Raw genomic sequence first — 27,873 nt, forward strand, 5'->3', positions numbered from 1 at the left:
TTCTCCACCCCTTGCTGTCTTCTGTTTTGCTGCTTTTGAAGTAACACTAGCACCAAACACCAAAGCTGAATTATCCAAGACTCGAAGCTCTGCCTCCCCACTTGGCTTCAGTATTTCAGTCCAAAGTAACAGCTTCAGTTGTGACTTTAGAGACCAAAAGAAAGATGGGAACTTTATAGTCTCCCAGTAAACAGAATAAAATCTGCCTTATCTGAGGCTTGTAAGACAAGTTCAATAAAACCTAGCATTTTATACAACTACCCATCACTTGCTTTTGTTTCCATCATCTGGAAAGGAGCTGGCTCAGCTGCTCTATGAGGGCTTAGCAGGCCTGGGGCCCAGCTATGTGTGTGTGAGGGACAGGCAGATCCAGGTTCTGTGAGAGCTCTGCAGGCCTTGTAGGCCCAGGGTTGGTGAGGGCTCTACAGGCCAGGGATTGAGCTGTGTGCTTAGAAGGGGCTGACTGACTGGCAGGTTTATCATCCACACTATGATTCTTATCACACTTTCATGCATCTATCTTATATATCTATCATTCCTGGAATTTTTTTCTGGAAATTCAGGTTTTCTACACACAAAAAAAAATATTTTAAAGAAGTCACTTTTTTGTTGTATTTTAGTCAGTTGTCAAAGAAATGACTGAGTACTGTGCTCCAGTTATAGAGGTACAATTGTGGGTGAAACAGTGTTTTTGGTGATGTAACTATTTTGCCTTTGAGAATGTAAGTATTGGTTTGAGGATGACCTGAAGCCAACAGAGATAAAAGTAGCAATTTTATAATTATAATAAACTGCTTGACACAGAGACAAATGTCCATGAAATGAAAAGAATGGTGGGAATGAAGCCTCACATCCAGATGTTTACAGTGACATGAGATGACGCCCATGGATGAACAGAGGGGAAGGCAAGGGGAGGTGGGGCCCTCAGAAGAACAGCCGAGCACGGACAGACCGGGTAACACCGGCTGTGAGGTTCACTATTCACTTCCTATTCCTTATCTGTAAACTAGAGGAATGAGGATTAACTGACAGGGTAACCACCGCAATTCTCTGTTAACTAAGAGGGAGAAGACAGTTTCTAAATAGGTTTAGATCTTTGGAAACCTCAACAGAAATGCATGGGGAAGCTCTACAGGCAGGTGGCTGTTAGTGAACATCTTTCCTTTTTACTTTTCTTCCATGTGAGTGTTAACACTGACCCATTTATAATATGGGCCCTAATCTAGACAGTAGGTTTTTTTTTTGTACATTTGGTAGAGAGTTTTTTTTTTAAATAGGTTAGTGGCTTTGCTTTTTCTCAGATTTCTATTCCTAAACTAGTTTCCTAGCATTCCTATTTTAATTCAGCTGCTCACTCAGATGCTCTACATTTAAGAGAAGGGCAGGAAGCTGTCCCATTGCTGGCATGGAGAGAGTGTGCATTTGGCATTGCACACCACACACGTGCCACAGAACACTTTGGGAATGTGCTGCATGCATATTTAAAAACGACAAACCGAGGAAGGAACTCAGAACAGATAGAGGAGACTTTTTTTTTTTTTTTTTTAGGTTCATGGTCCTTTTCCTTACTTGAACATTCATCTCTGTCATCAACGTTTTCTCGCTATCCATCTTCAAACTATCTACAAATTTCTCTTCAGATGTTAGCATCATTTGAAAAACAGTAAAATTTAACCTGAGTACTCTTATTTGTTTACCTGTCTGGTTAAGCAAGCAGTTCAGGCCCCATAGCTACCCACTGCTCTGTTGCTCAGTTTACCTCCAACATAGGAAAGGTGTTTGTGTTTATAGTGGGTGTGCTGGATTCCTGAAGTCTGCAGCCCACCCATGGTAAGTGAACCCAACTTTGGTTATTTTAGTTTGAATCCTTAGTTTGTTGGTTTCCAGGTCTGGGCCTCAGAATTTAATTTCTTTTTTTTTTTTTTTTTTTTTCATTTCAGAAAACTCAAAGATTGAATGCAAGGAAGGAAGCTCTTCTCTTGTTGCCAATATTGAGGTGTTAAGAACTTTATACACACCATTGCACAAATAGGTTGGTGAGTTTATAGGGTAGGCTGTGCTGCTGAGGGTGGGGTGTCACGCGTTGTGCTGAGGTCTCTGCAGCTCTCACCTGCTTCTATGGAATATATGAGCTCTGCATTTTCCCCTTTGTCTTTATCCAGAGCTGTCACTTGCAGAACAACTGATCCCAGGGCAGCTGATTCGAACACCGATGCTTCATACAGTGGGTTGGTAAAATAAGGGCTGTGATCATTAGCATCCTCCACGTTCACAATGACCCGGGCCAAGTTTCTTCGGTAAGGAAATTCCTGATCTCTCACCTTTAGGCAAAATATAAGAAGCAGTGGGACTAAATGCTTGAATTGCAAAGAACTCACATGCCTATGTTTGCTGAGAAAACAAAATATAAAAATGCATACAAAGTGTTTGACCCAGTCTTGTGCAACTACAAAGCACTAAACAAACATGAGGGGAGAGAGAGAGGGGGGGGGACGGAGGGAGGGAGGGAAGGAGGGAGGGAGGGAGGGAGAGAGAGAGAGAGAGAGAGAGAGAGAGAGAGAGAGAGAGAGAGAGAGAGAGAGAGAGAGAGAGCCATCTGAGAGCAGGGCAACATCGTCTCTACTGTTTCACTGGATGCCTGGCCTGTGATGCAATACCTGGGTACCACAAGCCCAGACCGCTCATATAGTTTCCACAGCCACTTCCTCCTTGTGTTTATATTCAGTCATGGAATGGTAGATAGAGACTCTTCTAAGAGGTGGGGTTAATAATACAGTATTGTCACTGCCATCCATCCATCTATCCATCCATTCATTCAACTAACATTTGTTGCTTTTTATGATGTCAGGTTCCTAGTATAAGTGGAGCAGTTCAGTAATGACCTATACAGCATCTACGTTCAAGAAGATTATGGTCTTTCAAATGAGTGATACAAGCAAGCCAAGAGAAAGGTGTAATACCAAGCAGGTAAGTGCCATTATGGACTACACTTAAAAGGCCCTCGTAGTGAGTAGAAAGAGTAACCTAATAGCACTCAACTTCCTGGGTGAAGTAACAAGGAGAGAGGAGAAAGAATAACATAATGGCAATGGTGACAAGTGATTTTTTTTTTAGGCAAGCAGGGCCCAGACCTATGAGAGGAACTTGACCACTGGGAGGATGCATTCATCATAACTTCTAATACTGAGACTCGGTGTGATTTTGCCAAATGAAATTGATTAAGAATTTCAAGATTCCCCTGAACTTCACATGGCAGAAGCTTATGAATAATCTATTCTTTGCCCATGTGGTGCTAGTATGATTTGATGCATTGTTAATTGTTAATACCCTTGGCTTGTTCGGGTTTTGATTGTGTGACTCCAGAGAGATGTGAAGACACCAGATGTATACAGGAGGAGCTATCAAGGAGAAAGCATTTTCACGACTAGTAGGAAGGAATGAGCAAACAAGGCTCGGAAGACGGTGCCCTACAGCAGACATTTGTTCTAAGCTTCTAGCTCCATAAGTGATGAATGACAGTGGGTGACCAAACTGATTTTTTGAACTTTCTGAGGGAAGGATGAGCAGAAATGACTTGAAAAAATAATGACAATGTGATTAGTGACCACTGTGAGGCTTTTGATCCTAGAGCATCATGCAAAGATCATCGTGGCCAGTGTGCCATGCTGGACTTCCATAGCTTCATTGTCCGTGCCCCAAAATACAATCCAACGATTGGTAGATTTTTGAACGAACTGAACACTAAGCCTCTAGAGTGTGAAGACGTTGTCCACCACTGGGCTTGGTGCACAATATGTACCCAAGAGTATCTGTGAATGCGTGAATGAATGAACGGCCATCGTGGTGTGCCAGATAGCCTCTGGGAACTGTCCTTTCTGTCTCCTGGGTATTGAGTGGAGGACATGGCACTCAAGGTACCTCTTCTTCGAGAAGATTCCCACTGAAGGAGAAAGTTGTTACTCTTGTCAATGACTTGGGAACTTATAGGTTTAGGCATCGCAAACTTAGTCAGTGTGCAAGATTAAATCACTGACACCTGTCTTGTTCCTCAGTAGTATAATGCGGGGCCCTGATAGGCAGACCTGTGCATCTCAGTGTCCTTCTGGGGCTTATTACAGGGGCAGATTATAGGCTGAAAGAGAACTGGTGATAATTCTGACTCATCTTTCTTAACCACTGTATGGATCAAGCAGAAACCGCACTTTAAATGAAAAGCCACTTTGACATAATTTAAAGGAAGTTAAGTTATTTCAGAACCAAGAGTTTCTGAATATTTAATGCATGTTCAATTCTTTTTGGGTCACCATTATCACTAGTAGGCCCAAGGCCAATGCAATCCATAATAAACTGGGTGCCTGAATATTTCCAAGGACCCAGCTTCATGTGGGCTGAGCAAATGATAATGAAGGACTAATTGAGGGGCTTTTCTAAACGTTTCCACACAATCTTCTGGCTCCAAACAAACCCCAGTGTTGAGAACATTGTTGCTTTCCTCTCTAAGCCATCTGTCATCAGCAATTTCCTGAACGGCCAGCATCTGCAGAATAGATCTAATATTTCAGGCTGACAAGAAATATGGAGTTACTATCTTAGAACAGTGGCTTCTTCATTGAAATACAAAGGCAAAACTGAACGCAACCTGACAGTGCTTGGGTTTATAGAATTTAAGGGCTCTGGCTTCCTGACGACTGAGGTGTATGCCTCGGCTGGTTGATGGTTCTGTCGAGAAAGCAAAATTATGAGTCTGGTCCTACCATTATGTTGAGGATGTGCTTGTCCTGGGCCTCATGGTCCAGCCTCTCAGCAGTGTAGAGCACGCCTGTACTGGGGTCCATCCGGAACTTCCTCATGCTGACGGCATCGATGCTACTGTGGATGGTGTAGCTCAGCTTGTGCTTCTCGTCTCTGTCTGTGGCCTCAATCTGCAGTATCTCTGTGTCAGGAAGCACGTCCTCAGAAATTGTCACGTCGTAATGTGGCTGGGAGAATTCTGGCCCATTATCGTTATTATCCAGCACTTTGATAAATACCTGTAGTTAAAAGAGGACAAGGGTGATAAAGAACAGCAACCCATTCATTGCTAATGAAAGAGGTCACCTTCTAATTTTCTCCCTCTTTGTATACTTAGATCTTAGCTTCTAACCGTAATCTCAACACAAAGGAAGCTCTCTTATAAAAACATTCAGCCAATAAGTGGTTGACAGTAAACCGTCAGTTCACATTAGCAACAGCATCAATTATTATTTGATCTATAATCCCATTAATAATTGAATAGGTAAGATAGCCATAAGAGGTGATAATTCTATGGACTTATCTGGGGCATGATGTGAAAGATTTCAAGGGGACCTTCGTTTGGAGGTTTCTGTTACCTGAAGTCCTATCATTGTGCCACTTCCTGTGGTGGCCTAACAGGGCAACAGTGCAGAGACTGGTCTTTGCCAACATGAGTGGGTTGGGGATCTCCTAGGAGACAGCCTTCTAGATGTGGCTTTGAGGGGTTTCTAGATGGGTTTAGCTGATGATGGGAGACCTACCTTGAATTTTAGTTTGGTACCAGATTGAGGAGAAAGGAAAGGAAGCAAGCTGGCCAGTCACCTCACACTGCTGCGGCCCCCTAGGCCTAAGACCGAGGAGGATCTCCTCCCCCATTATATGGTCATAGGCTATCAAGTTTCATCTTGGTAGCCTGCTTATTCTTTCTGTGAGTGCCGTCAGGCCTCCTCACCAAGGGGAAGTGGTCAAATATGGGGCACCAGAGTTCATGTTAGATTCAGTCCCTGCTCTCCACATATCTGTGGAGAATGTCCTGTTCATTGGTCAGATCAGAGTAGGGGTTCCATCAACTGTTAAGAGCTCTTTAGCAGAGGTGGGATCTCATGACCCTCTCTCTAGTCCATGCTGGAATGTTGTCTTGATCTTGTGTAGGGTGACAACAGCTCCTCTGAATTCACGGGTGCACCTGTCCTGTCATGCCCAGAGGACACTGATTCACTCTAGTCCTCCCCAACCGCTGGCTGTTCCCTCTAGTGAGCCTCATCTTTTGTGATGTCCACTGAGCGTTGGTCAGGGTACGGGGCCGATATAGGTGACATTGATGGCTGAGCACTTCCCTGACAGCATAAGGACAGCAGTAGGGTTTTAGCACAGGGAGAGTAAGAAATCCACTCTTGTTTTGATTGTGTTTGATTCTTCCTTTTATGGGTCCACTTAGTGTGGAGTCTTCGGTTGGCCAGTAGGATTGTCTTCAGGTTGGCACTTGAGTTTTTCTGATACAATCCTGGTATTCTTAGGTCTTTCTCCATTTCTTCCTCCCCCCCTTCTTTAATTGACTGAATGACTGATTTTAATGTGCTAGGGACTGAACTTATGCACTTATTGTGCCGTACTGTTCTAGCGAAGTAAGCATTTTGCCATTGACATATATTCTGATAATTGGGACTGGTAATATTTTTTTTAGGGCTGTCTTGTACATTTTTGCATTATCCATGGTTCCAACAAAATATTTGGTGTCTCATTTCTTTCTTTTGTCAGAAATGATATTTGGAGATTGCAGTCTAGTACTGGGAATTCTTGTCAGTGGATGGACTTAAATTTTGCTTTTATCCACTGGGTAACTTAACAAAATTAATCAAAATTTCATGAGCTGACAGATATGTTTCCAATTGTAGGGACTTTACCCATGCTATTGTTTCAGCATTTGTTTTTCCTTCCTCTGCTGCTGACAATTTTTTTTTTAATGATCAGTGACAATATCATAATTAGTCACTGTTTGCTTTAAAATTTGAGTGCAGCGGAGTCAGAATAATAAAGCCTGAATTTCTGTTAGAGTTATTCAAACCAAGCTGATGCTGTCTTGTCCCTGAGATGAATCTCTAAGAGGAAACCCAACTTTGAGTGAGATGATTGACACCCCATCGCCATACTTCTCCAGAATTGGGTTCACATATAAGATAATTTGCTTCCATTTATTTCCAAATTTTAGAATTTTTTTTAAAGGCTAGAGAATGATTTATTACCTGAACCAATAAGGGAATCCGGGACTTACTTTAAAGCAGTGCCTTTCTGAACAAGGGAAGCCTAGATGGGGACTTTGTTATGGAGCCTTGCCATGCTCACAGAAGATGGCACTAGGGCCAGGCAGATCTGCTAGGATGTCTAGAGAGTTTATCCCTGAATATGCCCTGTTTTAAAGTCCTTGTTAAAGAAGAAAATAAGTTGGCTATGTTTGGTTGCAGGCTTAACTCACATACTTGCTTTTCAACATCTAAGCTTTTGTTTTGTTGTTTTAAAATCATACAAAAAGTGTATTCAGGGAGGCTTAGCTTTTCAGTGAATGGATCATAAGACAAAAGATATGAAGGCAAGGGGGAGGATTGTTTGGAAAGAGGGACTGGGAAAGGGAGAAATAAGAGAAAGTAATGGGTATGGATCTGATCAAAATATGTTTTATATTTATTAGAATGCTGAAGAAAAATTGAAAGAGTTTAAAGACCTTTGGTTTCTCTGCTTTCCTCTTCTCTCCTGTAGATAACTTTTTATTGAAAATATTGCTTCTCATTTGTTTCATCAATATAGTGGTACCATATACATTTTTCCTACCACACTATTTCATTTACTGCTAACATTAGAAATAACAATGGACATAAAATGTATAGTGTTCCCAAATGACATAAGAATCACTTCAGAAGTGTCTGGAGACTGCGTTAGTTGTCACAATGGAAAAGACAGATGTAGGTGGAATCCACTGGGTGTAGGGCAGAGCTGTTAGCTCCTCAAGGATTTGTGACCCTGTGCAGTGTTGAGAGCTCTGCCTGATCTCCTGAAGGTAAGTCCACAGCCATACAGAGATGCTCTTTCAGTGAGCGCCACGGTTAGTTCAGGTCACCCTTCCTGGCTCACCTGATGGCACGCAAAGAAAAAATAAGCAGGCTACCAAGATGAGACTTGATAGCCTATGACCATATAGTGGGGGAAGAGGTCCCCCTCGGTCATAGACCTAGGGGAGGGGAATAGGGTGAAAGCGGGAGAGAGGGAGGAATGAGAGGATACAAGCGATGGGATAACAATTGAGTTGTAATCTGAATAAATTAATAAAATTAAAAAATAAAAATAAAAAAGACTTTTCTACTATTTGTTCTTATGTTAGAAAAATATATGTGCCATGCCTATTACTAATTTCTCTAGTATACAGTTGTATCCTAGCATTAGGATAGTTTGATGTAAGGAGAGATGTTTCTACAGTTTTGTGAACTATTCTTATGCTCTGGCCTTCCAAGACTTTATCAATGCGCATTTGCACAACAATATGTGAAAACGACTGTCTCTCCAGCCTCGCCAGCACAGTGTGTGGGAAGAGTTGGAGCTTTTGCCAGCCGGCCAGATGAGACGTGGTACCTCAGTGTTGTTTTCATTTGCATGTCCCTATTACAAACGAGGAGGGGCACTGATGCACACACTTCAGAACCGCTCGCCCTTCTTCTTCTGTTAAACTGCTTATGGCAGCTTATTCTCTGTGCGCTGGAAGGTTTCTCTTCCTTCTTTACCTTTGGAGATGCGGTGATGTAAATGACAGGCTGCACTGAATCCACCATGGGTTTTATTCTGGGTGCAGGTTTCTTCAACATAGCATACAGAAGTAAATGCACGCAGCTTCTTCTCTACTGTTTGGTGAATGAGATTGGCATATTTCCAACATTATCATGATATAGATGAACAAACGTAGCTTTTATAGAGGGTGTGTGTGTGTGTGTGTGTGTGTGTGTGTGTGTGTGTGTGTGTGTGTGTGTGTGTCCGTGTGCATGCATGCGTGTGTGGGTTTTCTCTCATTTTCATCTCTGGTACATTTGGAATTTTTTCTGGAATACTATGTGAGGGCAAACTCTAGTTTAATTTTTCTCTACATGGCTCTGCAGCTCTGAGTTTCTTTCTATGTTACATTTTTAGGGGTCTGTGGGAAAGTAGGGGTGGTCTTACCTTTTCCTTTATAATTCTGACTCAAAGTGCTTTGTCCTGCCTGCTTGCTCTTCCTTTGCAGCACGATTTTACGTTGCAGTGGGTGTGGTACCTGTTCTTATCTTATGCCTGACTAACAGAAGAATCACTAATGATTTTTTCCATTGTATAATATCTTAGCATTTGGCTGCATTCTAGAAAATCTTTGAGTTTTTTTTTTCAAATAAATATATCCAGACAAACTACCCTTACAAATAGCTTCACAACTGCTTCCCCTGCCTGAGATATGTTTCATCACATTTGTGGCACAGAAATTTTCACTTAGGAGACCACTAACAGGCACAGACTCTGTCCCCTAGCTTGTACTTGCAAGAAAGGTTGAGCAGTGTGCCAATAGCATTTAGAATATTGCTTTTACCTTCAATGTTTTTGAAAAACATATTGTATTCTTTCAGTGCCAATTCTTTAAAAAGTTCAAATAAACTTAGTCAAGATGCAAAATATTTGTTTTCAGAGTGGCAGTTACATCAACAGATGGAAATGCCTTTCTGGCCAGCAAGCTGCCCTGACCTTCATTGAAGGTTCAAAGCTAATGTGAGCTAGAAATGCTTGCCTCTTTCTGCTTGCTTTGTCCTGTGTTCAATCCACGGCCAGAACAAGTGTTCCTCTGTAAAGACTTCCTTCTCCTAGTCTGCTTTTTATTTCCCACAGTTGGGGCCATTTGTGAGCCCCTGAACTAACAAAGCAAAGTAACTCTCAAAGATGTTGTGTTCAAAATGGTAATTGAAAGCTTACAAAAACACAAAGGACTCAAGGCAGGAGGAAGCCCAGGCATGGGAAGGATCTCCAGGGCTAGTTTCGACACAAACACGTTGTGTTCCACGGGCTTCTCTAAGTTAAGTCTCTGGAGATGCCAAAGCCCTGCTTTACAAAGGCTCATGGTAGAACAGTCTACGGGGGTGAATTGTTGGAGGAGACCAATTAAGTCCTAAATTACTGAGATTTTGTTCTGTCTCTGTCGGCATTTCTAAGCCATATTTCAAACATCTTTTCCAAAAATGCCCCCTTGCAGTCTTCTCAAATGCATGAATTTTATTTTTGAATGTATGAATAGAAAACTTATATCAGAGTTGTTTTCTGTGTAGAAATGTGCATTGTATTTGTACATATCTGGTTGCTCAGTGGAGAAAAATGCTAAGGGATGTGCCCAAAGTCACAAGAACAAGGGCAGATTCAGATCTGGTTCCTTTAGAGCCAGTTGTATATTCATCCATAATGATGCTCAAGTGCATTTAGGTTACATATACATTCAGAATAAATTCACATCATCTATATGTTAACAAATGTGTAGAAATGTCACATTCTTTGTTACAGAGAACCACTAAGAAACCAGATAACTGGCATGGTGATTCTCATCTCAGCAATATTAATCTAGGAATTATTTTGAATAGAAAGTTCCTTGATAGGAAATTGGAATCTTGTTTCAAATTTCGATTTTCTCATAAGCTGTCAGGCATAGGACTAGTACATATAGTGAAAATTTATCATTCTTTGTGTTTGTTTTAAACAGAAAGTCTCACGTGGTATTTTATAATATGTAGCTGGGATGTTTTGGGCTTTCCTTAACTTAAATATCAAAGGAAAGTTGGCTCTTTTTCACGTGTTAGAGACAAATGACACTAAAGTGCATGTAGGAGAACTCTTGGTAGGAGAAGAGATATTTGCAGAGTCTCCTGGTCTAATGAACATCACTAGAAACAAACATAACCTGCTTTTCTACCTTTTGAAGCATGTGTACAAAAAAAACAAAGAAAACAAAAAAAAAAAAAAGAAAAGAAAAGAAAGAAAGAAAGAAAGAAAGAAAGAAATTGTCCAAGAAAGAAGAAAGCCTTTCAAGGTAAAATCTGTTTTCTAAGTAAGTAGGTCAGTGAGGGACTTAGTGATGGAAACTATGCGGATGAGGGTCAAGGCTAAGTTTAGGAACTGATCATAGCTATTTTTCACTCCCACTCCAATCAATGCAGGCCAAGCTCAGCTAACAGCACGTATAGGGGTTGAGACTTTTGGAGGACATGGAAGGAGATGTTTAATGTCAGGCTTGGCTATGGATCCCAAAACTACAAGCTCGCTTTTCTAGCTTTAGAAATCCAAACCATAACTCGAATAAGGATATTTTTTAAAAATCACATAGTCACATATCCAGAGTCCCTGAAGCAAATCAACAGAGCTTTTAGATTATTATTTGGCCAATACTACCTCTCTTTTCCTTCTCATATAACAATAAAGGTCACTAAAGTAATTTATAGCTATCAGGTATGCTATTCCAATTTTAAGTTGAGTACCAGATTGTATTAATAAAGTCTCTATGTGCTCAGCATGTGATAGTTCTGAGAACCTTCTCATCTTTCTTCATTTGTACATCAATCTGTGAAGCACGTAGACTCATTTCACTGAGAAGAAGATTGGGTCTTAGATGGAGCAAGGTGCCTTCCAAGGGAACACACACAGGTCAAGGGCCAACTTGGACTTGCACCACCTGACTCTGGGTCAATATTTTTCACTATACAAGATGCTTTCCCTAATGGATGAAGCTGTATATTTTGTAAGTATAAATGTATAGAGGAATGTTCCCTGAGTATGGTGTGATTTTTTGAAAAGGAGGAAGTGGGCTTGCATCTCTTTTCTGTGAGCCCAGGCAGGCCACTTAACTTGTCTGTGCCTCCGTTTCTAATTGGAAATGAATGACAATAATTTCTTATTTAACTTTTTTGAGGTCACAGAGAAATGGAACTTCCTAGTGAGAGTTGGTGAGTCTCACTGTGCAAATCTCGAGTGTTATTTATGTATTTGTTTGCCTTTTTATCCACTGCGGCTTTGGCGGAGCCATGTTCTACATCTGTTTACATTTTCTATGAAGATGCAGCAGCTCTGCTTGATTTGACGGACGTATTACTATTCATAATGGATCCTCTTTGGAAACATGCGTCCTTAGGGTTAAAGCTCTGCTAAGAGGAGGCTGGACCTATGGATGGCTAGGAGATAGCCTGAAGGTTACAGGTGGTGACATGTTTCCCAGGAGACAGCTTTAAAAGCTGCGCTTCTTAGCCTCCTGTCTTAGAACAGATTGCCTTTGAGGGTTGGCACAATGTCGTAGGCCCCAGTATCTGCTGCGTGGATCTGAGCTCACTTCTCCTCAAGTCACTGAATCTTGCTTTGGACTCTTTTCCTTAATAGTAAAATAGAAGTGACAGTAATCAACAAGTTTCATATTTCTGCCACAAAAAGTCATCACCAACTTAGTTAAAATAACTCCTGATATTATTATTATTATTATTATTATTATTATTATTATTATTATATACTGAAATCAAGGCCAAACTCAAGGGATTGGCATAAATGCATTCCTTTTTGAAGGTGCTTCTTTTTCACTCAGATGCAATATTGTGCCTTCTGGATATAGGACTGGGGTCCTTGTGTCCTTGCTGGCTCCCCAATAGCTTGAGGCCACCTTCATATTCAAATTGTTTCAGATCTTCCCTGCAGTGGATTCTCTGGCGCCCCCTTTTCTACCTCTCTCATTTCAACTGGAGAAAGCTGACAGTTAATCCTCTGTTAGTAGATAGGTCCTACCTGGAGACCTTTGACCTTAATTATATCTCTTAAATCCCTGTTTCTATGTATGACATCAAGATTCTAAAGTTTAGAGGGGAGGTAGGGAATCCAAATTCTGCCTGTAATGAGTGTTATTAGGGTTGGCTTTGTGAAAGTTGAGGGGGCTACCCATGATTAGCTGTTGAAAGCCATTTTAAGTAGCCTCTGGTCACCTTTTTATCATGACTCCATGGGTCCTTAGTAGGATAAAATGTCTGATACTATGGCCCTCAACATGCAATCAGCTATTTCTATAAAGCATCTGGACTCTTTTCTAGTGCAAATGGCGGGGTCTTGTCTGGGAACCAGGGCTGGGATCCACTTAAATTCCTGTAATTCTACTTCTGTTGGGGTAGATAGTGAACCTCTCTGGTGTTTCGTTCTGCTCTTTATGTGCCCCTAGTCCCACTCCCTGGCTACTTCCGAATCCTGCTGCTTCCAATAACCAGGGCTCCTTGTGATTCCTCATCTTTCCTTGAAGCAGACAGTCCAGAGACATTGTCACTCTCTCCTCCGTCCCTTTTAATCCAGACTTCCTTGCTTAGTTCTGAGCTCCTAACATAACACGGGGTTCACTCCTGTCTCTGTGTGGAGAGGTGCAGTAACGTCCCTCACCAAACCCCACACAATCAGAAGCCTTTGTCCACCTGGATGAGTGGCTTTTGCACACGTGGGGACACTCTGTTCTTGCGTTTTGTTCTTTCAAATCTTTGTAGTGTGAAGTGCACCCGCCCCCTTTACATTCCATTCCACCTAGGCGATCCTCCGAAAGCAAGAGATATTTATGTATTATCAGATGCTGTAGCTCTGAGACACAAGAACCCTGTGAGAGCCGGAAGAACAGGACAGGACTGAAGATGAAGGAAAGGTTTTATAACGACACTGACTCCCAGAGGCTCTGATGTATTTTAGATTTGTGAGGTAAAACTCAACATGTTGTTTATGGCTGACAAGAAGGCTGTGTCCCACCATGTTTTATGCTCTCACGTGGACAAAGGAGAGGAAAGTCCCCCAAGGAGTTCTGAACAGGTGGTTTAGAAACTCGAGGGCATTAATCTAGTTACACGGAGAAAGGCATCTGTTTGATGGTAGAATCATTACATTGTCCAGGGTCACCGGTTTGAGCATGTTTTAGCAGTTTCGAAAAGAAGTCTAGACTGCACTGCTTATTTCCCAGACATCATGTTGCTCAAAAGGACCTGACACAGGTGCAGGGAACTGTTTCTGTTGCCACGTCCAGGGAAGCCTTTGTAAAGGCGAAGTATTCTGGGCTGACCAAGGCTGGTGAGCAGAAAGGAGCAACATAGCCAATGGCCTTCTGGTGGCAACAGTTGTGATTAGAACACACACTACATGCTTTGCTTTGAGAACAGTTCTCATTTCTTAAGGTCATGACTTGGGTGCTTTAGATAGGAAACATCTCTTGATGCCTATTATTAGCCTCTTTAATTTGTTCTTGCTAGGGCAACCCCCCAAGTTCATTCCAGTTCTCAGACTGCTCACAAATGCTCCAAAGTCACATCTAACTGTATATCAGCTTGGGAAAACATGGTCTCTGACAAGGGCATTCAAAGACAAGCATTTGTACAACTGCATATTATTTTGATGAGTGTATATTAGACATATGGCCTTAAAACTGCATTACTAGCTTAGTGTGGTGGTGTGCACTTCAGTTCGACCTACTAAGGGACCTGAGGCTGGAGGATATTTTAGCTCAGGAGTTTCTGTCTAATATTGGTTCTATAGTGAGACCCTGTCTCAAACATCAAACAATCAAAGCTACAGTACTGTGATCTTAAGCACCTTAGTGCACTGCATATGGTATGGGCTGAGAAAACATTTATGAAATAAATGCTACTAAATTGTTGCTCGTATCAACCTAGTGAAATTCTAAATGTCTTCCTGCTAACCTTTTCATGGCCATTGTTAAGATGAGTGTTTTATACCTCAGAGATCTGGTTACCTTCTAGATAGACCTAGCTGGATATGTAGAATCTATTTCTCTACCATGGATTCTAGATGCATTGAATACTGCTTAATTCAACTGGTTGAAACCCCTAGAGGAAAATCTGGACATAAATAGGATCCTAGGCTTATTTGTATTTTACTTAAATATGTCTTGGGTTTTTAAGTATCACAGAAGAGCTGGGGCTGGATATGTTAAGAAACTACTAATTAAAAATTATCTAATTTAAGTTCATTTAAAATGAATTAGCACTGACAACATAGCAGTACTGCACATAGATTGCTTGGCCTTAGTCTTTCAGCATCCTCTTCGACTGTGAAGTTCCCATGAGTCTTAGCCAGAGGGTCTTATTTATACTTCAAGACTTGAGTTTTAAAAATGCCAAGAAATGTAGTGGTTTTAGGTAGGGAGAATATATAATGTGTTCTCCCAGTTGGGCCAATTATCAGATTGTATGATTTGCGGGCAATACTAACTTTAGGGTAACGGGTGTAAATGGGCCTCACTAAGGCAAACAGGGTCCTGTGGTCACTTGAGAAGCAGGAAGGGGCCAGAGCAAGAACCAGGAACTATCACACATTGGCTGTCTATCTGTGAGTCATTTCCATTTATAGTTATATTCAGATGGAAAGCAAATGGTCACATGAAATGAACCCAACTGTTCCCTTCAACTTCTACCGCTCTCTAATTATAAGGAAACAGCCATGTTATATATATTCCAGTGCAGGACAGAGTCCCCTTCTGCTGCCTGTGGATCTAGATGTAGAACTCTCAGCTCCTTCTCCAGCACTATGTCTACCTGGATGTTGCCATGTTTCCCACCATGATAACAATGGACATTATATATATATATATTTGTAGCAGCTTCAGACCAAGAGACAATTGTCTGGACAAACATGTGAAATAGCCCTCCTCCTGCTTTTAAATTTTATGGTTATAGCAATGTAAATCATATTTAAAATAAATCATTACTTGCTTGCTTCTGGTTTGGCAAAACTTTCTTACTAGCTACCAAAATGTGTTGAGAAGAATTCTGAATACCCATCTGGGTTCAGCAGAAAAACAGAGCCCGCATCAATCATTCATGTCTTCTAGGCTTGTGGGGACCACAGAGAGAAGCTGGGAGAAAGAGTGGAGCTGCAGTGCACGCTACATGGGGCTTGGTGTATGGTTGTGGTGGTTTGAGTAGTTTTGGTCCTCATAAGCTCCTGAGTTTGAATGCTTGGCTCATAGGGCGTGGCACTATTAGGAGGTGCGCCTTTGCTGGAGTAGGTGTGGCCTTGTTAGAGGAAGTGTGTCACTGTGGAGGTGGGGCTTTGAGGTCTTACATGCTCACGTTCCACCCAGTGTAGGACAGCATCCCCTTCTGCTGCCTGTGGATCTAGATGTAGAACTCTCAGCTCCTTTTCCAGCACCATGTCTGCCTGGATATTGCCATGCTTCCCACCATGATGACAATGGACTAGACCTCTCAAACTGTAAGCCAGTCCCAATTAAATTTCCTTTATAAGAGTTGCCTTGGCCATTGTGTCTTATCACAGCACTAACACCCTAACTAAGACAATGGTGCTGAAAACAAAACACAAACCTTACATGCAGGGTCAATCCACTGTGTTAAGAGCTGGCATTGTGTTAGTCACACTTGGGAAGAAGGTTCTGAGATATTCTGATTCACAGATGAGTTTAGAAGTTTTCTTCTAATTCCCAATGTCTTTCATATGCACTAAAGAAGCAGAGTAGAAGTTCCTCAACCCCAGCTGCATGGTAACATCAATAGGAGCTCTGGGGCTGGCAACCAGCTAACTGGGTGTTGGATCTGCTTTTCCTACTCTCTCTGTCAGAGGGTACAATATGCAGCCAGGAGGGGGAAGCAATAGCACAGAGGCCACAGTGGATACCCAGGCTCCAGCCTTTTTCTTTACTGAGGCTGTCTGATCTTAGCTAGGTAACTCCCGTCTTAGTATGTAACTGAATATGGGCTCTTTCCTTGACTCTAGCTGGAAGTTTCAGTGACTTGAGAAATGAGGAGGGAAAGACGCTCATGTTTTGCTAACACCAACAACACCAACAACATGCATGTGCTCTTTGCAAGTTGAGTGTTGTCAGAGAGAAACCTAAAGCAAGTGACCGGGAAACAAATGCATATTACTCTTCCATATGCAGACAATCACAGTTGTCTTAAAAGAAGCAGCCAGATTCGACAGCATCGCCAATAAATTGAACATTGGACCCTTTGTCTCAATTGTTCACTGAAACGATTTTTGAATAAAAGAAGACATTGGACATAATTTATTACTCTCTGGACCCATTGTTTTCATGGCTTTCGTTTCTATCGTTAGCAGATACACATTTACACATTCTTGTTAGTCAGTAACTTAACATCTCACCTGAGTGACAGCGACATTTGTTCCATCGGTGACTTCCACGCTCATGTTGTAGACCGACCTTTGCTCTGCATCCAAAGGTTTTGCAATGACAATTGTTCCAACACCCTTCTCTGCATCAAAAGAGCTGTCAAAATTCCCCCCTGATGATTTCACAGAAACAACACGAAGTTAGCACATCTGAGAAGGAATTAAGCATATGGAGGCATATAGCTTTACAGGGTGCTTTTACAAAGGTATGTTTTTCTGGCAGGTATCCCTATGGCTCAGTTTCATAAATCTTCAATATTTCTAACTTAATTCATATTTCAAAAGCCATCCTCTATAAGCATAACAAATGACAAAAAAGAAAAAACCAGTGCGTTGTAAATAAGAACCTCAGCTTAGTGTTGGAGTGGAGGAGCATGAGCTGGGTCCATAAAACACTTAGGCGATTAACAGCCCTTCAGCCCCACTCAGCTGTTATTTGGGGACTTGGGGGATACTTTAGCTTTTCTCTGGTAGAATACATCCTAAGTAAAAAACTATTCCAATTACAACGATCACAAATGACTTGAAACTTTTATGTCTGTTTTAGGGTTGTTGGTAAACATTTGACTGGTAGAATTCAGAGTCCCCCCAATTAAATGTCAGAAATTAAATTATGACTACAGGAAGATAAGGAAAGAATTTAAAAAGGAATTTCATATGCAAAAAATTTCTCTGACATTGGGATATTCAGAGAAATACTTTTGGCATCTTGGCAGTGTAAATTAGTTTTCTCTCAAGTGGCTGATGGTTTCGCAGAAACAACAGGAAAACATCAGATCCAAGAGGCATCACATGGATATCATATTGCTACATAACACTAATGAACTTATAAGGCCACTTATACAAAGGTTTAGAAAAAAATGTCTTTTGTTCCTTTGTCTTGAACAACAGACATATATAAGATAGTATTAGAACTGAGACCTTTTTCTTTCTGAAGAGAAGTCACACTTCACACTTACAAACTTCTCAAATTAGATACATTTTTAAAGGGAGAGAAAAGATAATGGTCTACATTTTGAAGTTATTTTAATTAAATGCCAGTATATGTTCACCAGTACTCTCTTTTTTTGTCTGAAATTGCATGTGTAAAACACTTTTGGTTTCAGAATGCAATTTTATTTAACTTTGTATGTAGGGCAATGCATTTATTGAATTTTGTATTTTAGAAACAAAAAGCTTAGCTTTTCTTATATCCTATAGTCTTTACATTGTATTTTTCTGGCCATTGAGGAACATGATTTCATGACATTACGGTATAAGGTTAAGTGGGTGAGTGAAGGGGATATCACACCTGAATTACTGGAATTTGTCCTACCGTGACAAAAATAAATAACATGGTTTACTTTCTAAAAATGTAGTCATGTATATTCCAAGTACCAACTGCTTGCAGCTACCATGCTCACTTAGGATTATTTAATTACTGGAGAGAACATAATTGCCTTTGACATTTAATTAAGCTGTGGAGATACAGGGTACCAGAGAATTGCTTAGAGATGATGTATGTTCTCAAAAATTTCATCTAAAAGAGACTTATCTTCCAATTAATGTCTTTAGTTGATTTACTGAGAGGCACTAGCTCCATAGAAGGGTTTTGAGGGCTTAGAAGAGGGGGCTCCTAGTCTGAGGAGAGGGGCGGCTCTTAGTGCGCTGCTTTCTGTTAAGGGACTGCTTCCTTGATGAGCATGTGGAACAAAACAGAAAGCTGACAGGTGGACCTGCACCGGTCACCTTACCTAGCAAGGCCGATTATTTACCTCCAAGAGGTAAACGCTGGTAGAAAAACCCAAAAACAAAACCAGCCAACCAATCAACCAACGAAGGGAAGACCTTTGCCATGGAAACCCTGAAAGAAAGGTAATAAATAATCTCTAAAGACAAAGATGCAGCTTCTCATGTTGCTTCTGGAAGGTGCTAAGCCATGGTCCCAGTCAAAACTCAATCAACATCAGGCTTTATGGCCCTGTCCCTGGTGTTGCTTACTTCCTAAATACGAAGGTTGAGACCTTTGTTTTAAACTGTTGTTGTTTTGGTAGGGATAGTGTCCAGTCTCCAAGATCAGTTATTTAGAAAAGGTAAACACTTGTGGATCGGGAGAACAGAATTGTGCAAATTATTATCTCTAGAGGAAAGAGGAATGAAAATGAAGTAGAGAAAATGCAAGGTTTCCAATTTCAGTTCTTTTGCTCACTGATTATGACCCTTTAAAGTCTGTGGAAAACAACATTGTCATCTCACCTGTATAGTGGTGTAACATTTGCATGTTTATGCAATGTAGATTGTATGATTTTCATAATTTTTGCTCTTGTTAATATTTAGGCAATTTTTGCAAGTTTCAGTGTTTGTAATCTCTTCTGCAGGTATGTGCCATATTTGTATTTGTTTTTTTAAATAAGTCTTTGCCCTTTTAAATATTCCTGATGAGAAACTTCTAACTTCATAGGAGAGAGAGATCATTAACATCTTTGGGACATTTTCCCATCCACTAATGTGGCCATCATGCTATAATATTTATTCCTAGGGCATTTGCTCCTAGTTAAGCCAAGATGTCATTTAAATCCAAATCTTCCCAAGTTTTCAAATGAATTTCTGACAAGGGACATAGAATCCAGACCAGCAGTTAGTTCACCTTCAAACCTACACACAATTTAATAACCTACACTTAAGCATCCCATTTCATAAATGACCCCATGCCTTGCCCCCAGGTCTTGTTTTTCCAGGCTCCTTTTTAGCCTGAAAGGTGATTTCAATTTTGTAGGAAAACAAGGCCAGATCATCTGAGGTGAGACTATCAATCGAATACCAGGAGTCCGACTTCACCAGGAGCATTCCGTTTAAACAAGATGTGCTTCCTCAGAGCCAGTAACAGGACATGCAAAGCCAGAGGGTGTCGGGTGCAACAGCATGAGGCCAAATAAAAGGTGGGCAGAAAAGGACACTGCAGAGCTGGCCCAGGTACCAACAGGTGGGGTTCAGAAACGTCACAGCCTGTGCATTGCTGCGGGGGGCGTGCGGCAGAGATAGTTAAAAGCGAGGTTGTGAACAGCCCACGTGGCAATAATTCACTTTAGGGACACTTCCCTTGAACCAATTTTGGTCAAGACAGGGGTCATAGAATAACGAAAATGCAGAAGAGGCACACTGGACTTCTCTTATGGTATTATACAATTTAATGGATCAAGGAGGGGGTCCTGAAAAGACTTTAGAAGTAGGCCAGTAGTGAAAACACTCGCAGCCAGCATTGACCTCTGAATTCACTGGAGTACGACTGAGTTGAGCTTTTCTTTGAAGGTGGGTACCCTATGTGAGAGCTGAGGTTTAGGGATTACATCATTTCTCAGTCTCAAAAGCCTGGACACACCTGACAGAGGAGGAGGCTTCTGTGGGTGCCGTCTCTGCACAGATAAAGAGTCAGTGATTAAAAATGGCACAGCTTTTCCCATGGAGAAGCTTCCAGGTTCTTCCTCTAGAAAAATAATCCCACTCTTGCTCATGTAATTGTAAAAATAACAACCCAAATCTAGTAGTCACCCAGGGGGAGGTGTGACTGAGCAGCTTCCAAAATACTGAGCAACTGAATCTCAATGAACGGAGGGAGCCGTGCACAAGCTGTTCGTTCAAGTTCAGCGTGTACACCCAACGAAGGAAAGACATTCAGTGCCAGTTACGGTGCGATTGTGAATAATTTTCTGCCTTGGAATGAAGCAAGCGCACAGCAGGCTGATATTTAAATGAAGGGCAGGAAAGGGTGGTAGGCAGGAACAAAAAAGAAAAAGTAAAAGAAAAAACTTCTAGAGCTTTGTCCAAGGTCCCTTTTCTTAAAATAATTAATATGTGAATTATTTTCAGGTTTCTATTATCTTTCTACAATTTCTCCCAGATATGATTTTAATGAGATAAATGAGACTGTTGCTATAAGTGGAAGTGAGTCCCGTTCGAGATCAAGTTAGAACATGAAGGTGGGACAGGAGAAATGAAGTGTTTGATGTCCGCTGGATAGATGAACAAAATCTACTCTGATAGGGGAGCAGGGGAGCTAGACACTGGTGTGGCTTTTCCAAAGACAGGCTGGACAAGAGCTGTGCGATGAAAAAACGTGGCTGCCAGGTTAGGGAAGATCCAGAGGGCCCAAGCTCTGAGGTGTGTCCAACCTCACATGGCTGAGGCTAGCTACAAATACACACATGCATAATTATCGACTTATTTAAACCTCGAGGCGGCTTCTTTTGAACATTTTAAGAAGTAGCTACATGGTTTTGAAGCACGAACTTTGAGGAGTACATTATATTTAATTTTAGAAGGTTGGACACAGTCGACAGAGGACAAAGATACTGCTGGTGCTGTCAGGAATGGTGGCTTGTCTTCTTGACCCAGACCCAAGTCACCTGTGGCCACACAGGAGCCAAGGTTCAAAAAGGACAGAGGTAAGTTGAGATGGTAACAGCTGGTAATTCCAAGTCTCGGAGATCTACAGCCAACTGAGGGCCAGGGTAGCCTTTGTCTCTCTGCAACACAGAAAGATGTCTAGGGGGCTAACACAGAGGGCCATCAGAGAGTCATGGTAATAGAGCCTTTCTCCCTCCTGACACTGGGTGAGGCAAATCAGCTTAGTTCACGTGTTTCCTATCTGCAAGATAAAAGTATGATTCAGGTAAGAGCTAACAACTGCAAGTCAGCATGCCTCGGTTTTGAACACAGAGTTGTCAGTGATGGTGGCCTTTCCAAATTCAAAGATTTGCCATCAGGATAAGATTCTGCACCAGCCAGTCAGAGCTAAGAGGCAGGTTGCCTGCACATAGGAGGTATGTAAATCAAGGAACCGGCTACAGGGAAAGCAGAGCATCCTGAGAAGTGTGAAGATACATGACAAAGCTACAAAGGATTGTGGGTTATTTTAGTTCCCTTCATTTTCTTTCCATTTTAACAACGAGAGGAAGCATGCTGTGTGTTGGGCTGTTTAAATCCATAACAGCTGAACTTTAGTATGCTTCCTTTTAATTACAGCTTTCTTAGCTTGGTTCTAAGTAGGGCTCGTTTGTGGGAGCTGAAGAGAATCTAGCTACAGGGGAAACGTTGTCTGTTTGGAGTCAAGAGAATGCAAATGTCTAGGCTTGGGACCAACATGCCACTCACATGGAGTTTCTGTGACTTCGCGTTCTGGTAAGAGGTAAGAAAATTCAGTCAAAATCAGAGTCAGGCAAGTGAGGACAGGCTCTCGAGGGGAAAGGGAGGCTGAAACACCAGCTTTGTTTCCTTCGTGAGGGTTCACTGGGTTGAGCAGTTTAAAGCCTGGCATGCCCAGTGAGGATGCTATGCCCTGGGCCTCTCTGTGTGTTCTTCGTGGGTGTCTGGATGCAGTGGGGACCATGGTGGAAACTCAGGTTGGCTTGCTAACCTGAAGCAGGAGCCAGGGCTCACATTTCAGATCCACGCTGTGCTAGCTGGCCAGTCTCATGCTTGTCCTTTGTATTCGGCACAGCTCGCGAATGAGTATTAAGTGCTAAGGAGCGCTGCCCGCTCTTGGTCTCCTCTGTGCTAGTTAGATCAAGGATGCTGCATAGGCAAGGAGGAAGGGAAGACCCCCCCAAGAGATGAATAAGCAAGAAATGTTGACAGTGAGGGTGAAACAGCTGAAGATGATAGAGCAAATGAGGGGCTTTATAAGACGGAAGAGGATGTCAGCACAGCGGGTGAATGATGACTCTGGCAGAGGAGCCACATTCTCAGCAAGGAGGTTTGGTAAAGGGAATCATCTCTGCTGAAAAGCACCAGCACCTGGGAAAGGGCTGGAAGTGCTACAGTGAAGTGAAAAAGTTGGCATTTCAAGACGCTGTTGGCTGGACCTGGGGATGGAAAGAAAATCATGATCTGTTGGGCAGGAGGCCCAGTAAGTTCAATGTGTAGAGGAAATTTGGCAAGCTGTTACCAGGTTTACAGAGAAACGTCTGTGATGGAGATTCCACATCAGGGGATGGTCCTGGGAGTCCTCATTGAACAAACTATTCAACTCACACAGTAGAACGGGTAGGAGGGGCTCTATGGAGGAGCAGTGCTTAGGAACACAAAGATAAAGAGTGACAAGAGCTAAGGCCAAGCTTTGCGTATGGTTCCCGGGTTATGTGTGGATGCCAGAAAGTGTGTTTGTTTGCTTATAAACAACTGTCTCCTTGGGCTAGTGAGGTCATGTGGCTGGTGTTCACTGGAATGTCACACTGAGCCTGGGTAGGGCCAGGCATCTATGATACGGTTACCATGGTTGCCTAAGGCATCAGCACCGGTCTCTGTATCTTAGGATCACTCACCCAGAAGCTCCAGCAAGAGGGGACAATAGAGATATGGGCTTTTATCTTGAGGGTAAAGAATCTCCATCCATTTATGTAAATATAAGTGAAAGCATATAGTAGTACCGACAACATGGTATGAAAAACCTGTGCAATCTAACATGTAGTGTTCCTAGCAGTATGCTAACCTACATGTAGACATACTTATGGAGATGATGAAGAATTGCGAACTGGCCTGAGTAATTGAGGTCAGGTCATACTTAGTGTCAAAGAAATGTATGGCAGTGAGATTTCCCATGCATGGGCAGCCTGGGCTAAGCCATGGCTAAGCCCATGCAAGGAACAGGAAGCACTGTCAGCCAGCAGAGACACTTGCAAACTGAGTTGGTGAAGGAGTGACCAAAGGTGTCCAAGTAGGCTAAAGGCAAGTAACTGGTGCCATGTGCAACTCTTCTTTGCATCAAGAAAGAAGAAACTGTATCATATAATTGCTGGATAAGCCAAAAACTACTGAGATCGTGGCGGAGATATTTCTCATGGGCCAGAAGATGTTCCATCTAAGATATGCTGGCAGAGATGAAGAAGGAATTGGGAGGATGGTCGCATGAAAAGATGGTGAGATCAATGTCATTAAGTAAAACAAAGGTGCCCCATGTTTCACAGAATGAAATGCAGAAGGCGAGCCCTTATTGGTTGGGAGTTCAGAGGACTCTTTGAGGTTTGACTAGGAGACACAGAACATTCTTTTTCTAGGCTTCACTAAACCAGATGTGGAACCTCCTAAATGCTTTCCCCAGATGCAGCTGTGCTGAAGGAGAGGCAGGTTCCTGGCTATCCTGCCCAGACCTCGTGGGGGAGGAAATGATTCTCCCACATCAGTGCTCTTCTGGCATCTCCACTGCGCAGAGAGAATCGTGGGAAGAGGGCTCTACTTCAGCCCTGACGAGACCCTGGCAGGCACACACTCTCCTCTCTTTGACAGCAGCCTGCCTTATTTCCTGGTCCTCCACAGTTTCCTCTCCAGTGCTCTCCCGGCAGGTTTGTGGAAGGGCTGTTTTTCCCTTCTCCTTTTGCAGCCTGGCGTGCTTGCTTGCTTTCTTTCAAGGAATTTAAAGGTTGGCTCCCAAGGTCTGCCCTGCCTGCTTCCTTCCATCTGCTTTTTCTATTCAGGCTGAGTGGAGGCTTACTGGCTGCACATCTAGGTTCTATTTCCTGCCCTCCCTTCTGTGGATAGCAGCCAGGGGACTCTCCTGGTGGGGCTTTTCGTTCTGTGAATGCCACTACTGCTGAAAAACAGAGAGGCTGGGAGACATTTTCATTTATTTTCAATTGGAAAATTCCCACTTAAATAAACCAACCTACAAAAAGATAAAAACAAAACAACAAAACCCCCCCACATACCTCAAAAGCAAATGGGATAAAAATCAAAACAACCCCCCCCAAACCCAAACCCATTTAATCTCAAACAAAGAAGTCATTGGATATGAGTAATGAGATAGCTGTTAGAGGCATGTATGAGATCTGTGGGCTGCACTTCAGTCTGTCACAGGCAGTTATGAAAGATGTAATTCAATTTGTTTTTTTAAAAAAAAAACGTAAAAGGCAGATTGGATAGCTGTATTTTAGCAAATGTGTTTGCACTAAGGGTACCTTCTGTTGAACAGTTCTGCCCACAAGCTGTCTGTAGAATATAGAACATCTCTCGAGCATGCTTGCCACCTTGAAGCAGGGCAGTCGGGAGCAGAAAAAAAAAAGAACAGAATGCAGAAAAAAAGGTGAAGAAAAGGAGAGAAATGAAGGACAGCAAGTCTAGTACCATCAATACATTTAGAAATGAGATTAGCCAAGTGTGACAATAGAATTAAAATGACACACAGAAAGACATTAAAGATTGCAGTAAATAACATACTATGGAAAATTCCAGCCAGAGAGCACTTTCTGTTCAGCTCAGCTACAGATCGGAACGAAAGCACAGGTTGATTAATCATTTTACTGGCTCTTTCGCATTCCAGCACTACTTTTTAATCTTAGGCTTAATTGCTAGGTTTTAGTATTTTTTTCTTTTGCCTTTAAATTACTTTAAATTTATTCATTCATTTATATAGTTGTTTGTGTGTTTGGCTACTTCCCTCAAACAGTTAAGTCCATTTCTGGATATGCTCTAGAGACTCGAACTTACCAACGATGTCAAACCACAGAGGGGTGTTAGCTGGCTGCACAGACACCACCCCTACAATCTCCGTCACTTTGTCACTTTCCATGACTGTGAAGTTGTAAAATGGTTCATCGAATGTCAGTGGTATGGGTGACGGTGGAGGCTTCTTAATCCATTCAATGTGGAGGCGGGCCGTGGAGGATTTCTGTGGGCGGCCATTGTCCACAGCCTTGATCTACTCAGAGACGGAGGAAACAGGAAGATGGCTTAGCACTCTGAGTCTGTGGAAGGTTACATCTTTCTCTCACTCAGTATTGAGCTAAAAGACCATTTTCTACACAGTCTCAGGAGCAGAAGAGTGGCATCCAGTGGACAATGGACTCTGGGACGGGAGCAGATGGGGACAAGGCTCACACTACATCTGCCAGAGGCCAACTTTTGAGATGTGAAACAATAAAATATAGGTGTTGTATTCACAATTTATGCTATTTCAGGGGCAAGAGCAATAGTTTATGTGAGTAGAAATAGCTAATTTGATTCCTCATAGCATCATCTGAACCTTACTTCTAATAAGAGTGGATGGGAATGAAGTACACTGTGAGTTCCTATTTGTGTATTGGGATGTTATGAGCACCTGCTCATGTGAGCATGTGTATGTATGTGATTTTGTGCACGTGTGAGTGTACCTAAGTATGTTTATGAGCTTACATATACATATGTAAATACATATATGTGTGTGTGAGAGTAAGTTTCTGTGCAAATATGTGTGTGTGTATATATATATATATGTATAAGTATGTGCGTGCAGGTTTGTGTACATGCACTGAGTTTGTGCATGTATGTTTGCATGTGCATGAATGTGTGCATCGATATGTGAATATGTTTAAGTATATTATATGTGTGGATATGTGTGTTTATGTATGTATGCTGTACACATGTGTGAGCATGTGTATGAATGTATCCAATGTGTTGGAATAAGCATTCATGTGTGTGAGAATGCGTGCAAATGTGTATGTACTTGTGGGATCATAAGCATGTGTACACATGTGTATGTATGTCTGTGTCCACGTGCGTGAGTGTAAGCATATGCGTTCCTGTGTGCATGTGTGTCACAGCTTCTCCTGCTTTATACTAGATATCTACTTCCCGTTATGTTCAGCACTGTAAGAATGAGTTAGGGCCCAAGATGTGCTGTTGTGTGGCTCCAGCAGGCCCTGGACTCAGGGAAAGTCTGCTGACAGGACACCTCACCCAGGAGGGTATGAGTTCTCACCTGTAACTGGCTCCCAGAAGGAAGGCAGCCTTCTGCAGCTATGTCTGCACTCTCCACATCAGAGCTTTATTGATCAAAGAAGGAGGCGTGAAAAAGAGGGCTCGCCCCTGCCCCACCGATGCCCTGGAGTCGCATCTTACCGTCAGGATGTCATAGCTTCCAGCTGTGAACTGCTTTCTGGAAGAGACCATGCCAGTCTTAGGGTCGATGAAGAACCTCCCGTCATCGTCCCCGTCCACAATGCTGTAGGAGATTTCCGCATTGGGGCCTTCATCTCTGTCAAAGGCAAACGCCCTGTAAATGGGTTCTCCCCTCTTCTTGCGGTCACGTTCTGGAAGCTTGATCTGGTAGACCTTCTCAGGGAACTGCGGCTTGTTGTCATTCTCATCCAAGACCTGCACTACCACCCAGATGGTTGACTGCTTTGGAGAAGAACCACCGTCAGTCACTGTCACCTGAGTTTTGAAAGAGAGAGTACGATGTGATCAAAAAAGGACACTGCACGCTGGTACCCACCTGTTCCCTGCCCTCCCCCACAGATGCTCGGCGCATGCCCTGCGCTGTCTCAGTTCTTCTCAATACTAGAGAGTGAATGCCTCCAGATCAGTATGAAAACCATCGCTGGAGGAATGACCTGCAAAGCCCAGCGGTTCATCGTTGAGTTCTGCATCCAAGTCACAATCCATATACTAGTGACTTTAAATGGCAGGCTTTATTTGAGTTCTGGAGCCTGGGGGAAGAGGCCAACCTACTCCCTCACGTCTTCTGGATAAGCACTCTAATAACCCAGTCAGTTCATGCAGTCCGTCGTTGTGATGCTATCACCATTTCCACATAGGAGTCTGTGGGGGGCATCCCAAACAGCAAGGTCATGGCAAGGCTCATTTTGCAGGCCAGCAGAGGAGGAGGAGAAGTCAAACTGACTTTGCAAAACTCCTGTTTTCTATAGCCCAAGACTCTGAGTGGATATAAAATATGTCTTTCCAGCAGACGTAAAATATACCATGCAGTCATCATCATACATTGACCCACGAGAGTTTCATCAAGTCCACAATGTTTTACCATCCAAGTTCTGTTCTTCTCTTTTTTTCCTCCATCATGCTGTGAGCTGAACCGTTGCCTCTCAAAACTCATGTGTTTGAAGCCCTGCTCCTACCTTGGGCCGCTAATGCAGATGGGGTCTT

At 42.4% G+C, this 27,873-nt stretch overlaps 1 protein-coding gene across 5 annotated transcripts in view; it reads right to left on the reverse strand.

The window, feature by feature from the left end:
- FAT3 (FAT atypical cadherin 3) overlaps window positions 1-27,873 on the reverse strand; it is a 603,907-nt gene that overhangs the window by 89,679 nt on the left and 486,355 nt on the right. For 3 of the 5 annotated variants that reach the window (XM_084783571.1, XM_084783568.1, XM_084783569.1), the window contains exons 5-10: window positions 26,830-27,144; window positions 25,441-25,651; window positions 24,912-24,980; window positions 16,957-17,096; window positions 4,755-5,030; window positions 2,111-2,321 (exon numbers count right to left, since the gene is read on the reverse strand). In XM_084783571.1, coding sequence (XP_084639697.1) covers window positions 2,111-2,321; window positions 4,755-5,030; window positions 16,957-17,096; window positions 24,912-24,980; window positions 25,441-25,651; window positions 26,830-27,144 — 1,222 coding nt within the window. The remainder of the gene's footprint in view (window positions 1-2,110; window positions 2,322-4,754; window positions 5,031-16,956; window positions 17,097-24,911; window positions 24,981-25,440; window positions 25,652-26,829; window positions 27,145-27,873) is intronic. The other 2 variants (XM_084783572.1, XM_084783570.1) reach the window with 1 other exon arrangement.

Source organism: Acomys minous (genome assembly GCF_964271855.1).
Source record: "Acomys minous genome assembly, chromosome: 5".
Lineage (NCBI taxonomy): Eukaryota > Metazoa > Chordata > Mammalia > Rodentia > Muridae > Acomys > Acomys minous.